The sequence below is a fragment of the Ailuropoda melanoleuca genome, chromosome 11 (assembly GCF_002007445.2).
Source record: "Ailuropoda melanoleuca isolate Jingjing chromosome 11, ASM200744v2, whole genome shotgun sequence".
Classification (NCBI taxonomy): domain Eukaryota; kingdom Metazoa; phylum Chordata; class Mammalia; order Carnivora; family Ursidae; genus Ailuropoda; species Ailuropoda melanoleuca.
The window spans coordinates 69573704-69590114 of record NC_048228.1 but is presented as its reverse complement, the minus strand read 5'-3'; the positions used below and the strand labels follow the sequence as shown (position 1 = coordinate 69590114).

The following is a 16411-nucleotide window of genomic DNA, read 5'->3' as shown; positions in this document are numbered from 1 at the left end:
AAAAGTAAATTCAAAATGGATGAGAGACCTAAATGTGAGATAGGAAACCATCAAAATCCCAGAGGAGGGGTACCTGGGTGGCTTAGTCGATTAAGCATCTGACTCCTGATTTCCACTCAGGTCATGATCTCCAGATCCTGAGATCGAGTTCCAAGTTGGGCTCTGTGCTAAGCATGGAGCCTGCTTAAGATTCTCTCTCTCTCTCTCTCCCTCTGCCCCGCCCCATTGCTTGCATATGCAAGCTCTCTCTCTCTTAAAAAAAATTTAAAAATCCTAGAGGAGAACAGAGGCAGCAACGTCTTTGACCTCAGCCAAAGCAAATTCTTTGTAGACACGTCACCAGAGACAAGGGGGAAAAAAGCAAAAATGAACTATTGGGACTTCATCAAGAGAAAAACTTCAGCATAGTAAAAGAAACAATCAATAAAACTAAAAGGCATCCTACAGAATGGGAGAAGATATTTGCAAATGACATGTCTGATAAAGGGTTAGTATCCAAAATATATAAAGAACTTATAAAATTCAATACCCCAAAAATAAATAATCCAGTTAAGAAATGGTCAGAGGACATGAGCAGACATTTTACCAGAGAAGACTTACAGTTGGCTAACAGACACATGAAAAGATGCTCAACATCATTCATCATCAAGGAAATACAAATCAAAACCATGGTGAGACACCACCTCATACCTGTCAGAATGGGTAGAATTAACAACAGAGGAAACAACAGGTGTCAGTGAGGATGTGGAGGAAGGGGAACCATCTTACACTGTTGGCAGGAATGTAAGCTGATACAGCCATTCTAGAAAACAGTATGGAGGTTCCTCAAAAGGTAAAAATAGAATAACCCTATGACCCAGCAATTGTACTACTAGGTATTTACCCAAAGAATACAAAAATACAGATACGAAAGGGCACAAATACCCCAATGTTTATAGCAGCATTATCAACAATAGCAAAACTATGGAAAGAGCCCAGATGTCCATCGACAGATAAATGGATAAAGAAGATGTGTATATATACAACGGAATATTACTCAGCCAACAAAAAGAATGAAATATCACCATTTGCAATGATGTGGATGGAGCTAAAGAGTCCTACGCTAAGCAAAACATGTCAGTCAGAGAAAGACAAATACCATATGATTTCACTCATATGCAGAATTTAAGAAACAAATGAATTTACAGGAAGGAAAACAGAAGAGAGAGAGGGGGAAGCAAACCATAAGAGACTCAACTACGGAGAATAAACTGAAGGTTGAAGGAGGGAAGGAGGTAGGGTACGGCGTAAATGGATGATGGGGATTAAGGACACTTGTTGTGATGAGCACTGGGAATTATATGTAAGTGATGAATCACTAAATTCTACACCTGAAACCAATTTTACCATATACGGCAACTGATTAGAATATAAATAAAAACTTGAGAAGAGGGGCACTTGGGTGGCTCAGTCAGTTAAGCAACTGCTTCCACCTCAGGTCATGATCCCAGGGTCCTAGGATTGAGCCCTGTGTCAGGCCCCCTGCTCAGTGGGGAGTCTGCTTCTCCGTTGTGCTCTCTCCCTCTCCCTCTCTGTCAAATCAATAAATAAAATCTTAAAAAAAAAAACTTGTAAAGAAAAAAAAATTTAGGAGCCCTCACAAGAACTTAGTCACACTGTAGTATGGCTAAAAAGATAGAAATGCAACAATAGCATTTTCTACATTTCACAGACAATGCTTTTGGGTTGTGCATATTGTCTCTCTGTGTCAAGATAGAGCTACTGGACTCCTGGAATTAGTATATTCGAAAAATCACTTCCTTTCTGATTCCCCATTATTCCTTCTCAAGTATCTGTGACTGTCTTTCATTAGCTTGAGATGTTTCAGTATTTGATTATATTTCTGTCTTGTAAGAACAGAATATTTATTATTCCTCATGTTCCCTTCTATGTAGATGAACAACAATTAGTATAACACTCCTGAAATTGCTTTGTCTCCTTCAATCAATCACTTTTCCCCTGGACTATCAGGTTCTGCTCTACTTACTCTTCCTAGGATAGGCTCTTCTGCCCTTGGGAAAAGGGAAAAAGACTCGTTCTGGTTCAATCTTCCTGCTGTGTGGGTAAACCTTTCAACTCTGGAATTCGGTATTACGAAGCTCACTTGTCCATATATATAAGCCACATTCCTTAATGTTCACCATATTCATAATATAGCAAGTATTCTGGCCTCCATCTGACAACTTTTTTATCTCATATTCAATTGATTTAGACTCTGGATGGGGAAAGGAGTGTTAGATATTAGATCTCTAAAACTACTCTTACTAGTACTACTAACACTACTATTTCTAAATCCACCTACAGCTGCCTCATATCAGTCAAAGCTAGTACAAAGGGTGTATATTAGATACTGCATATCGGTCAAATCCTGCTTAAGAACGCCATTTACCAGGTAGGACTTTGAAGGGGGAGGGTTTGGGGGTAGGATAACCATAAGGCACTACATATACAAGTTTACTCAATAATTACCTTCCCCCACACAGAAATTTTAGATAAGAGAATCACGTAACATTCATTATATTGCACCTAATTTGAATCTGCTCCTACCTTCCCCATTGCAGTACATGGATTCTGAAATGGCCCAAACTAGAAAACTTGGTATGTCTTCTCTTAATCCTCTACCATTATATCAGTCACCACTCTGTTAATTCTCTCACCTAAATACTCAACTACTCCTTTCTTCATTCTGCTATCGATTCAATTTAAACTCACATCATTTCCCACCTAGATATTACAGTAGCCTTCTGATCAATTTCCACAATGTCCTGATTGTGGGTGTTGGTTTCACAACTGTATGCTGTTTGAGAAAATTATGCACTAAAATTATGAATATTACTGTATGTAAATTATGCTTTCATAAACTGGACTAGATGGAACAAAAGCAAGCAAAACAACAAAAAACCATCCCACCAGAGTCTGACTCACCTCTCAGGTCCCACTTTGGATCAATACACGTGTCAACCGCATTGTCCACCAGAGAACTCATTCAACAGGAAATGTGTGCATGCACTTTGCCTGCCTAAAAATTTGTTAAAACTCCTCACCGAGCATGAAATTTAAGGCTTTTGGAACATGGCCCCTACCTCCTTCCTCATCTTCCCCATCAGCCTTCCTCATCTCTTACCACTCCTTCATGCATCCCAACCCTCATGCACCTTAAGCCCTAATAAAAAAAAATGATCTAAAAAGAATTCCCAGAACAACCTATACTCCTTCTTACATCTTTGCACATGTGGGGAGCTTAAAAGAATTCTGATTCTAGCCTCTGACCAGACCCATTTTCAGACTTTCTGGGGTGGTTCAAATGTGAAACCAGGTTGAGAACAACGGATCTAGAAATGGCCACCCCTTAGAGGAGAATTTTGTACCTAAACCCTCTGTAAAGGCACATATCATTCATAATCTAATTTGCTGAGCTTTGTGCTTCTTCATTTGACTCTGAGTTCCTCATGGACTAGAGCCTTGACTGCTCCCTACTCCTCTGTTTACATCAGCACCTCTCAAACTTTACTGTGCCCTCAAATCACCTAAACATGTTAAAATACAGATTCTGATTCATAAGTCTGTGGTGAGGCCTGAGAGTCCGCATTTTTAATTAGCTTCAACTGAGCTAAGGCTTCCAGTCCCCAGGACGTACTGAGTAGTGAGGTTTTATGTCACTATCATCTAGCACAGAAACTGCACTTAAAAGTTGCTCAGAAAACTTTTATGAAATGAATAGGTATCATCATACCATTCTTCACGCTTTCTTAAGTAACGAACATTGTAGTGATCCTGCAGGATCAGACAGGAGGAATTTCACTTATTCTTTTTTTTCCCTCTAGGTATGACAGAACATAGTTCCTGACAAATGGTTAATTCTAACCAACTCTCATTTCCTTTAGTGGCAGGTAAGAGGTCAAGTAAGAGAATTCTTCTGGGTTACATGTACGGCAAATAATGTTTGTATTTATGCTCTTCATCTTATACTTAGAAAATACACAGTTGAAATAATAAAACTTCAGTAATTTTAAATGCATATCATTAATTAATAAAAGTAAGTAACACTTCCCAGTGCCCATTACATACCAGGAACTGTTTTAGGAGCTAGACATGTTAACTTATGTTACCGTCTCAACAACTCTGTGAATGGGTATCTTGATTTTACAGATCAGGAAACAGACCTTTAAGGTAGGCACTTGCCCAAGGACTTGTGACTCGAAAGGGGCAGAGCTAAGACTACCATAACCAACTACTCATGCCTATTACACAACCTAGATAGTCGTGGCAGCTACCATACACTGAGGATCTTCCTCAACCCACTCACTTCCTGTATGATCCCATATAACATAAGTCTGATCATGTCATACCACAGCTCAAAACTCCCCAAGTTTCCTGTCATACTTTGGCTTTTACATAAGTCCTTATTTCGCCCTACAGTGCATTGCCTCTGCCTGTCTGACTTCATCTCCTCCTGGGGCAAGCTGAAGGGACCCATGCTGGCCTCCTCAAATATGTCAAACATATTCCCACCTCAGATCCTTTGCACCTGCTGCTGGGTCTTTATGTTCTATACCAAGACAGCTATAAGGCCTGCTTCCTCTCTTCTTTCCATCTCTGCTCAAATGTCACATCCTCAGAAAGGCCTTCCCCAACTATGCTATCTAATATGGAAACCCTATCACTTTTTAATCTTACCCACTATATTAGCTATATATTGAATGGATGAATAATTTCATATCCTTCCAACAGCACTTTAAGGTCACTATTTTATCCTGTCCACAAATGAGAAAACCCTCAAAAGGCTCAACGAAGATCAAACAACAACTAACTTACTGAGCCAGGACTTGAAATTATTATCCTGGCCTGGATCTAACACCAACCATCTAATCAGAGCTGAAAAGGGCTTCTAAATCGTGTCTCACACTTATGTTTATTTTAAACAGTATCCACCGAACTCTAAAATGAAGATATTAGTTGATTATTTTGTATTTTGTGGAAAATCAGATTGGGGAAGAATAAGTCACTTTTCTGAATGCTATGGCAGCACCAGGGCCCATCAACTGTGTTTAGTCTTTGAAGCTGCTAGCTTCTGGACACCCCAGCAGGAGCATCTGGACTATCTATCACACTTTTCTCTATAATAACATATATAAGATGGGTTATGAGCATAGGCTCTGGAGTAAACTGCCAAGGTTCAAATCCTGACTGCCACTTACTAGCCGCGTGGTCTTGGGCAAGTTACTTAACTCCTCAATTTCTCTGTATCCTCATCTGTAAAATGGGGATAATTATAATACCTCAAAGAACTATTGTGAAAATTAAAAGTGATTAGATATGTAGAGTGCTGAGAAAAGTAATATGCTCTCAAATGTTAACTATTAATAGCCTCAGGTTTCAATACTTTAACAAATAATCTACAGACCTTAAAGCAAATATAAATCATCAGTGTATCATAATCCCAGGAATAGGAACCACCCTTTGTATTGGAAGTTAATCTTGAATTGAATTGATTTAACTGAAAAGTTTACATGAAACTAAAATTCAGAAGAATTGAACCAGGAGAGGAAGTTTAATTCCCAGAGTTACTGCCACCTCCTATCTTTTGGTTTTGGACTTGAAGCACTCTAGTCAATCCTAAGAGCCAAAAAAAGAATGGAAAGGAATCCAGACTCAAACCTTTTAGAGATTCATAAATCACATCTACCTTTTTAATTCTCCCCTGAAACAAATCAGAAGCCAGAACAGTCCATAGAATGTTGTAGTTAAATCCCCTATGAAAATATGCCTGGTGCACTCTGCAGAGACACAAGCTTCTGGGTGGTCTACACATGGTAAGAGTAAGCCAAAGTCATAGCAAACAGACATCAGCAACCCTTCACTTCTCAAATAATGACAACAAAATTTCTATGTTTTTAGTGCTGAGAGCTTATCAACTGCTTCAGGAGAGCAAGGAAATTGTCCATCTTGTTCATCATTGTTTCCATTGACCTGGAACAATACTTGGCACACAGGCCTTCGATAAATGTTTACTAAAAAAAATAAGCCAAATATTAGACAAATTAATATTACTTTCAGCAAAGATGATGACAAAAAGATGAGAAAGAAAGTTGTCTGTACTGTAAGCAGGATGTTAAGAATGTTGGATATTCGTGAATTATTGGAGGTTATTTTTGGTAGTGCTAATTTTACACTTAAGAAGATATATAAGCATGTAAATCTTCTAGTGGTAAATTACCGAGGATGCTATCCAAAATATTTAACAACTAATAATAAAAGTTAACATATGGCTATGGAAATTAACACCTAAAACAAAACCTTAAAAATGTATTTCTTTTTGATCTCTACATTAAAACAGCTGTCAAGTAATTTAAATTGAAATTCAGACCATTCGAGTCATTCCAATAATTTCTAAATCAGCTTTTAATTTTTAGAAATTGTTAGTGTAATCTTTTGTATGCTGCATCTATCACTGGCTAAACACTGCACTAATCTAAGTCACAGTTTGATGTAAGAATCCACACCAAACTCTTGTAACAGCTTCTCCATTAAATTCATTGTTATGACTCTCCAGCTCCTTATGCTTGTCATATTCAAGATGGATCAGAAAAAAAAATGAGCATGGCGATCAGGTATGTTCTTGGATACCAGAGTCTGGACCAAGGACCGAGAGAACCCATGACGACAATAAGGCCACCAAACCACCTACCTACCATCCCATTCAGTTCAGGGTCACCACGGAGCAGAGGGCAAGTGCTGCATCTCCACAACCATCACGACCACCCTTGCCGCCTCAGTACCCTCAGCAGCTCTGGAGGACCAGCTGTGTCCACACCAGCACTCTCCTAGGACCTATCGCTCTTTTCCACCAGGCAACAGTATTGGGTGGTTTGGGTCCTAATAATTAGAGGATTTCTCTTTACTCATAGTACAGAATTCTAATGTTAAAAAACAGGTTTTACAACACAGCTATGTACCAACTGAAAATCAGCCCTGAATGTTACCAACATGGGATCATAACATTATGTTGAAACATCTTTGACACAAATGAATCATTAGTCTGTTCATTTGGAAGATAGTTGGAGTGATTATTCAAAAGGTATCCATTGAAAAGACTTCAATTTATAAGTTACTAGGACCACAGGAACAAGTTAATCCCAATTAGGGTTACAGAGTAGCTAAGGAAGGTAGTCAGGGAAGGCTTGTCTGAGAAGCAGAAATCTGAACAGAGATTCAAAAGAAGTGAACAAGAAAGCCATGTAGATACCTGAAGGAAAAACATTCCAAGCTGAGCTGCAGACGAACTCCAAAGGCCCTGAGGCTGGGACGTACTTGGCATGTTGAGGGACACATGGCCATACAAGACCTGCCTGTGTGTAGCTTTCCTACCTTGTCTCCCACTGATCTCCTCTCACACATCACTTTCCTGCCACACCGCCCAGTATATACCACACACTCAAAAATTCATCAAGCCTAAACCCCTCAGGCAATTTTAATCCTCTAAGAGTTCTGAGATGTCACAATTTTTACTCATACTTAAATCACAATGACAGACTAGACACCTGTTTTGCCGGTCACATAATTAAGCTTACATCTCAGTATTAACACTTAGTTTACTTTCTACTCTATGATCTGAAAATATAAGGTCAAAAACTGAAATATAGCTATTGTGGTTTTTATAACTTCATTCTACCTTTTTTTCCAATCTACTAAGGAGAATGTTTACCTATATCAGTTTCCTAATGACTCTCCCTGAATTGAGGTGTGGCCAGACTATACTACCAGCAGCATTATATCTACCTAATTAGAGAACAATAAAGTTGACCTTTGAAAATATGCACATGTCACTATCAGAAAGTGTTTTCTCTTCATCTATTTTAAGAGTTACATTTGTTCTCTATGCATATAAATAATTGATACATTATTAAAATTTGAGATGATCTACCCAATCTTCAATAGAATGACAGCTAAGAATAAATCAATAAACATTTGAAAATATTTTGTACAATTGTATTTATTCTCAATTTCTGGTAATACTTCAAGTTTATTTATTAACACTCATTTAAAGAAACCTAAAACTAAACTGTGATAATTTCATGCATTGTCATACAGTTTTTCTCCCACTGGTTCATCTGTCAACACCTCTCTAACAAATTAGAGCCCTCTTATGAAGGATTACTGTAAATACTGGCATCTACATATTTCTAGAAAGTTCCCAGGTGTACAGTTCTCCTAGATGTCAGCATAATTTATCCAATATCTTTGGTTAGACGTAGTTGTTTAACAAGATAGTGCATGTTGAAGATGTATTTACCCATTACAGCATCTAACAAATTGACTGTAAGTGCTAATTCCCTTGTCTGTATTCCCCTCTAGATGACAAACTCTGTGAGATCAGGGACTGTGTCCATCTAGTTCATCTTTGTATCCTCAACTTGACATATAGTAAGTCAATAAAATATATGCTGAATCAGTGAAAGTCCCAGAACCTTGGAGAGTGGTTAGGAAGACCCACAGCAATCCCACTTACCCGTAAGATCCAGAGTTCTGTCCACAAAAACCACTGATGCCCTGCCTGTGGCAGTCTTCCTCCTGTTCTTGGCAGGGCCATAATTAGCCAGATCTGCAGCGATGATCCGACTGAGGGAACCTACAGCAAAACACTCCTCACGCACCCCTAAATGCTCACACAGGGAACTGAGGCCTGACACCAGGCACCTGATCTGCAGAAGCAGCTCAGGGGGCAGGGCGCTGGCATCCACCTCATTCAGGCTTGCTAGCCTCCTCTTGTCTGGTCGGGCACTGTTAAGAAGACGCACATCCTGGGGTAGCAGTGGAAAAAGGGAAGCAAAGGCTGGAGTTAAGGCAAGGTGGGGAGCAACAGGTGCGAACAACAACGGGACGTGCAGCACCTCGGCGGTGTAGTTCATATTGCCCATCCACTCACACAGTTTCTCCTCCAGTTGCTCGAATACCGGCTGCCCTTCCAGCTCCGCAGCTGCAGCCGCCGGCACGTGATTAGCGGTGAGGTGGACAGCGTGATTCACGGCTGTGACCACCACACAATACTGGAAGTGACTGCGGCAGATAATATCCCGCAGGGTCTCCACGGTCCGGCCTTTCAGCAGGCAGCTCAGCACAAACACCGCCTTAGGCTGCTCGGCTCCACCACCGACAGCTGCGGGCTCGAACTCCCGCAGGTGACACGCAGGACCTCCCACCGCTTCCAGGAGCCGCGTGGATCCGCAGCCCCAGTGCAAGCTCTCCGCGCAGGCGGCGTCCAGATAGACCAAAGCCCATCTGACTTTGGCCAGCACCTGCTCCCAGCCTTGCTGGGTAAAGGACAGCACTCCCGGGGCGCTCATGATTGGGGGTTCGCAGAGTCGGGGCCCTGGAGTACAGGAACTTCTTTTAGAACTCACGCTTCCGGGAATTGGGCTCCTTGAAGCTTTGACAGTCAACACGGTACACGTGGTGCCGCCTCTGACTTGTCCAATCTCGGCGCACATTGATGACGTAGACGGAACGTGATTGGCTAGTGAGGGGGACTCGCGGAAGGAGGGTGCGGCTGGGAAGAAGTGGGCGGAGTTCCGTGGCATCCGGCTGAGAGGAAGGGACTGTGAATAGCTGAACTAGGTTCTTTAACTCTCCCTCTGTGCTCGGATTACCTTTCCTTGCATCTGAGAAATCTCGTTAATAATAAATGCTAATCCGAAATTTGACATTTTCCTTGGATCTGAACACATCTCTAAAATTCGCTCTGCCAAGAGCCCCAGAGACGCTAAGAGAAAATAAGAGACGCCAGAGAAGATAAAAACAACCAAATGATGTATAATACTTTGTCGTTTATAGATGGCTGTTTCATACGCTAGAGCGCTCAAGCCTCATGAAAAACCTGCTGGTCTCGTCTTCACTTTCTCCGTCTTCCCTCATCTCATTGGCACTAAATCTTGACCTACTTGAAGAATCCTAGAATCCAGCCCCTTCGGCCCATCCATCCTTGCCGGCACTGGCTTAATCCACCATCATCATTCAACTGGACAATAGCAATGATCCCCTACCATTTCTCAGTCTTACATCTCTTCTCCCTCCATTTCAGTTTTCTTCCTAATGAACTAAGGTGGCCCTACCATTTTCCTGCTTTAAAGCCTCTCTTGGCCCAGGTGCCTGCAGGATACAGCCAGACTCCTTACAATGGTAAGGATTTCTCAATTTCTCTCCATCTACTCCCTGCCTAGAACATTATATACCTGTGCTATTAAGTCAACAGATTGAGCCCAGAATGTTTCACAGGTTTAGTTCAACTCAACCACTATTTATTAAATACTTACTAAGTATAATCACTGACGTAGGCTCCAAAGACACAATGGTTAATAAATTCCCTGATCCATAAAGAGTTTTCTCCTCTGCTAAGTACTTGCCGTATCATGAGGTTAAGTTTTAGCATACTTGTTTTCCTACAAGATTGTGCACTAGAGGCCTGGTCTCTCCAACACTAGAAAATACACAAGTATTCAATAAATGTTGACTAAGTGATCAATAAATCTTCAATTTGTATCCATATAATAAGTGATATATTCAACCAACTTTTAATGTGCATATACAATATTGCAGACACTGTGTTTGGCGTTGAGAATATAAACAGAAATAAGGAACAATCTTGCCTTCAAGAGGATCTGAAATATAGGACCCACACATGTAAAGAAAGCAAATGCAATATAATGTTACAGAAGCAATGATTTGTTTAGTGGATAAGAGTTACAAAGGAGGAAAAATAAATTCTGATTGAGTGAAGGAAAAAGGGAAGTGGTCAGAAGAAGTTTCATATAAGGTGTGAGTTTTGAGTTATCTTCCAAGAAAACCAGGTGTTCACCAGGTGGACAGGATGGGGAGGAACATTCCTGACAGCTCAAACAGAGAGTGCAACATGGGCAAAGGTATAGAGGCATACAGCACGTTCTCTGGAACTACAAAGAGTTTAGTATGGCTGAAGAGTGTTGTGTAAAGAGAGGCCCAAACTGAAAAAGGAGCTCCACACTAGAAAAAAGGGACTAGATCAGAGGGAGTCTTATTTTTTATTCTAAATAGTAGAAGCCTATGGAGTACAGTTAAAGTATTGTTAGGAATGAGTACAATTTGTTCACATCTGGAGTTTGGGGGGGGAGTATTCTAAATGGAAAATGGCTTGAATAAGCAAGATTTAGGATAGGGAGTGTATTTAGAAAGCAGTCACAGCAGGAACTCTGGGTGAGAACAGATAAGGATATCCACAAAGGAGCTAGACAGCATGGGGTATATAAAGAGATGTTAAGAAAATGGTGCCAAAAAGCCTGGTGACTGGATTGAGGGAGAATTTCAGGTTCATACCCAGTTTTCTGCCTAGATGACTGGTAAGTAGCTGTCCTTGAAGTTTCGAAAAACCAGAAGAGAAGCAGGTTGAGGAATAAATGTACTGAGTTCAGTTAGGACATGTTTTTATGTTTGTTTGTTTGTTTGTTTGTTTTTAATTGTGGCAAAATACATAAAATCTACCATCTTAACCATTTTTAAGTCCACAGTTCAGTACAGTATTTGCACAATGTTGTACAACCAATCTCCAAAATTTTCATCTTGTGAAACTGAAACTTTATATCCATTAAACAACTCCCCGTTTCCCCTTCCCACTAGCTGGCTTTTTCACTTAGCATAATATCATCAATTTTCATTTAACATATGTGTCAGAACTTTCTTTTTTCCTAAGGCTGAATTATATTCCATTGCATATATCATTGTGTATAACACATTATCTTTATCCATTCATCTGTCAATGGACATTTGGATTGCTTTCACATTTTGGCTATTGTGAATAGTGCTGCTAGTTACATGGGTATACAAATAACTCTTTGAAACCCTGCTTTCAGTTCTGTTAATTATGTACCCAGAAGCAGAGTTGCTAAATCATGTACTAATTCTATTTTTAATTTTTTTTGAGGACCCTCTTTTCCATAGCTGCTGTACCATTTTAGATTCCCACCAACAGGGCATAGGGGTTCTATTTTCTCTACATTCTCACCAGCATTTGTTATTTTCTGTTGTTGTTTTGATATTAGCCATCCTAACTCATGTGGGGATTCGTTGTTTTGAAGGTACTGTAGGACATCCAGGTGGAAACGTCTAGTAAGCAGTTGGATGTATAATTGTAGGTGGCAGAAGAGAAGTCTGATAATTTGGGATTCACCAGCAAACAGGTGTGCTTGAGATTGCTTAAAGAGAGCACGAAAAAGAAAGACAATGAGAGTGACGGACAGATCTCTGAGTGACATTTCCAGGTCTGCTGAAGAGGTGAAACCAGTGAGTAGACTTATGGGAAAACAAGTTTCAAAGCAGACAGAGTGAGCGACAGTGGCAAGTGTCAGAAAAGCAAAAAATGAGATGGAATGTAAAAAGGGGAGAAAGAATAAGAAATTGGGGTCAAAGAAAATAGCTTGGCCCCTAAAATTCAAGGAAGGAACAGTTTTGTGATGTAATAAGATCCAGAGCATGGCCTTGAATGTGGACTGATGAAGTGGAGTAAATGAAAGTTGCTAAGTAATCAGATTCTAGGAGGTCAAAAAATATGAGACAAGCAGGATGTGCAAGTCACTCATGATGCTAAGTGGTAGAGAAAAGGAAGGTTGTGGATCAGACTCCAACACTATATCTGTGAATGAGGGGACATGAAGAGAGAAAGGTAGAGGTAGTAAACAAGGGTGCTAAGTACTGGCAAGGAGGAGGATTTTCACAGGAAGGTGGAACTGTCGTGGTCCAGTGGTGGCCCATAAGAGCCAGGGAAACGGCAATGCTACCTCCCGGTTTATAGTACAATAGGGTGAAGAGAAATGGTGGGCATTCAGTATAGGAAGAATAGGAGAAGTGCTGTCCCTGGAGGGAAGTTAGATTTCAGTTTCAGTGAATGAGTAAAGACATCCTTCTGCTAAAATATTGAGAATACTGGATATGTATGGAACAAAGGTAGGGACCAAGAGGCAAATGAAGAGTTGGGATGCAGGCCTGAAGAAATAGGGAGCGGGCTGGAAATAAGCACAGAGAATGTGAGAGAATGACATTAAAAGGGTTGACAAAGAGTAACTAAGAATGAGGAAATGTGGAGGACCCTAAAAAATTGTGTACTGTATGACCTATATGGCCACATGCAACCTCAAGGCTACCAGATCATGAAGGGACTTATAGGTCACATGGTAGGAAGTTTGGATTTTACTTTATGTGTAACAGGAAGCCACTGAAAAGTTTGTGTTACTTGAAATGCAGTGTGGCAGTAGAGATGGAGGGAATTAGACAGATTTGGGATATATTTTACAAGAAGAACTAATAAGTCTTGCTAATGGACTGTCTTTGGTGTGACAGGGACTCATAAGGGAAAGAGAGGAATCAAGGGTCATTCTTTGGGTTTTGGCTGGAATAATGTTGGATAATGGTTATTGATACTAAGAGGGACTATGGGAGTGGATAGGACAGGTTTGGGAGGGCAATTCACAAGTTCTGTTTGGGGCATAAATTTCACATGTCCATTAAATATCCAAGGGAGCTATCAATGAAGCATCAGAGTGAGCTCAGAGAAAAGCTGAGACTGTAGATGGAAAGCTGGGAGTCATTGGCTGTCAATGACACATACCACATAGATAGTATTAAAAGTCATGGTACTAGGGGTGCCTGGGTGGCATAGTATGTTAAGCATCTGGCTCTTGATTTCAGCTCAGGTTGTGATTTCAGAGTCATGATCTCAAGGTCTTAAGATCGAGCCCCATGAGGAGCCTGTGTCAGGCTCCATGCTCAGTGGGGAGTCTGCCTGAGATTCTCTCCCTCTCCCTGGACCTCCCCCAGCTCATGTGCTCCTTCTCTCTCTCTCAAATAAATAAATAAAGCTTTTAAAAAAAATCTTAGGACTGGATGAAATGACCCTGGGAGATAGGGTAGAGAGAAAAGAGGAGAGAATCCAGGAAAAACCCATTTCTTGCTCTCAGATATTATGGTGGAGTCAAATGGCTTCCTGCTCAAAGTGCATGCTTAAGATCATCAGATTTACCTTATTTCAATGTGATTTGTACTTCTTTGCTCAAAATAACTAGCAAGTATTTCCTATTCCTCATAAAATCAAGCATATCTCCCTTCGCCTCATTTCTAAGTCCTTCAAGTGCATGATCAATATTTAGCTTAAGGATTTACTAAGCACTTATCTGGTGAATACAGAAATAAATTTGTTTTCACCCTTAAAGAGTGTGCAGTTTATGTAATAGTATAGATGTGAATAGGCCATGACACAATTTTCCAGAAACAACTAGCAATATAAAATTTTATATTAGAATATGTCAGAATGCAGAGGAAGATGGATAATTCGGGTTTAATTCCCCCACTGAATTATCTAGAAAGGAAGGAAAACTCTACATAGGTGCACTTATTCAGGTTGTTCAAAGGACAAAAGGCCTAAACCATAGCATACCACCATTTTGCCTCTTACTTGTCAAATGCTTTGACATTTGAAACCTCATTTTTGCTTTGTTATCCTTCCAGGAAGCAGGTGTAATATGTTATTTTAATATATCAATTTACTGATGAGGAAACTGAAGAACATTGAGATTTAAGTGGCATAACTAAAGTTGGTAGTAAATAACACAGTTGGGGCTAAATGCCACATTCATGCAAAACACATTTATGAGTACTCGCTATCTACTAGACAATGAGCAAGACACTTTTATTTGATCTCTACCTCTGGCCATCATTTTAGTCGTCATCTACTAAGCAACCTCTTTCAGTACTTCCCAGAGATAGATACATTACAACTGATGCTTTGTTGTTGATTTTGTTTTTGCTATTGTTTGTTTGTTTTGCCAAGAACCCACAAACCACACACACACACACGCATGCAAAATGATAAAGTGGAAAACAAATAAATATAATCAGAATATATGGAGCATTGTAGTTTTATAAGTTCATAAGTTTATATAATATCTTCAAACTATCTATCTTTAAACCCTTGCCTGGTGAGTAGGGAGACAAAGACATCTTTAAGAAAGCTTATCCAGGCAAGGGACTCAGTTTAAAAGCAAGGAAGGAAGAGGCCTTTTCAGAGTGGTTATTAGTGATTTATAGGCTTCTCTGCTTGTGAAGATTATTTTCAAAGCTTAGCTGCAATGCTACCTCCACCATTAAGGTGATTCTGATGCCTCAGTAAATATTCATCAACTCTTCAGTTTAAGTAGAGTCTTGAAAGACAAGCTTATTTTAGGCAGCTGAAAGAGAAAGATGATCCACAGCAGAAGGCAGTTGGTTCTTCCATGGAACAAGCAAAGTTCATTATAAACTCACGGAATAACAGACAGGACTATGAGTGATTGCTTTATGATACTCCTAAGCAGAAAGTAAAATCTTCATTCCATTACTGTCGGTACAGGCCAAGATCTACTGAATGTTTGGCACCATATCATGAATAAGTGACACGTAAGAAGATGCCCTGTTTGTGGGAGGACTTCATCTAGTGAAGAGTCCTAGGAAAACAGAAATGTAGTCAAATAATTACTATAGGATGTGATAGACACATGTCATAGAAGCAGCAGAGTCTAAAAGGGTATGATTAGCTCTGCCCTACCCACCCTCCAAAAACTCTGATCTCTTCTATATCTTCTTTCTCACTCCCTCCACTCTGGCTCATTTTGGGTTCCTTGAATGTACCAAGTATGCTGCTGCCTCAGGGCCTTTGAACTTCCTATTCTTTCTGATAGGACTTCACCCATGATGGCTTACTCCTTTTCTCCATTCAGCTCTCTACTCTTATGTCACCTTATTAGAATAGCTTTCCCTGACCTCTTGATATAAAATTGCACCTAATCCCTATTTATCACTCTGTTCTAGGTCCCCCTATCCTGCTTACTCTTATGTATAATTCTTATCACGGCTTGGCATGCTATATATTTATATGTTTATTGTCTGCCTTCCTTCATTAGAATGAAATCTTCATAAAAGTAAGGACTTTATTTCACTCACTGCTGAATCTACATAGCCTAGAAGAGCCCCTGGCACTTGGTAGACCCTTCATAAATATTTATAGAACAAAGAAATGGAAGGAGATAAAGTGGAATTCAGGAAAGTTTTCACAATGTTGGCTATACCTTAACAGAGTTTAGAACTACTTGAGGGATTATCCTAAATGGTAAGTGAGACTGGGAATAGAGTTGAGTCTTCAGAGGTAAGGTGGGGGGATTAAAACGACAGTATTTGTTTAAATAATGGGAGATAGCGTGGCACTGTTAGGATGTAAACATTTTTTGTGTGTTTCTGTTAAAGCATATCCACCTTTTTCCCTTGTAGGGAAGTTAATTAAGACCCTTCTGACTTTCTCAATAAATTGAGAGCTCTTTAA

The 16411-nt window shown here is 40.0% G+C and overlaps 1 protein-coding gene across 3 annotated transcripts in view; it reads right to left on the bottom strand.

The window, feature by feature from the left end:
* SCFD2 (sec1 family domain containing 2) overlaps positions 1–9514 on the bottom strand; it is a 414644-nt gene extending 405130 nt beyond the window's left edge. For all 3 annotated transcript variants that reach the window (XM_002919405.4, XM_034671818.1, XM_034671817.1), the window contains exon 1: positions 8549–9514. In XM_002919405.4, coding sequence (XP_002919451.1) covers positions 8549–9383 — 835 coding nt within the window. In that variant the 5' untranslated portion in view covers positions 9384–9514. The remainder of the gene's footprint in view (positions 1–8548) is intronic.
* Positions 9515–16411: the final 6897 nt, after the last annotated feature.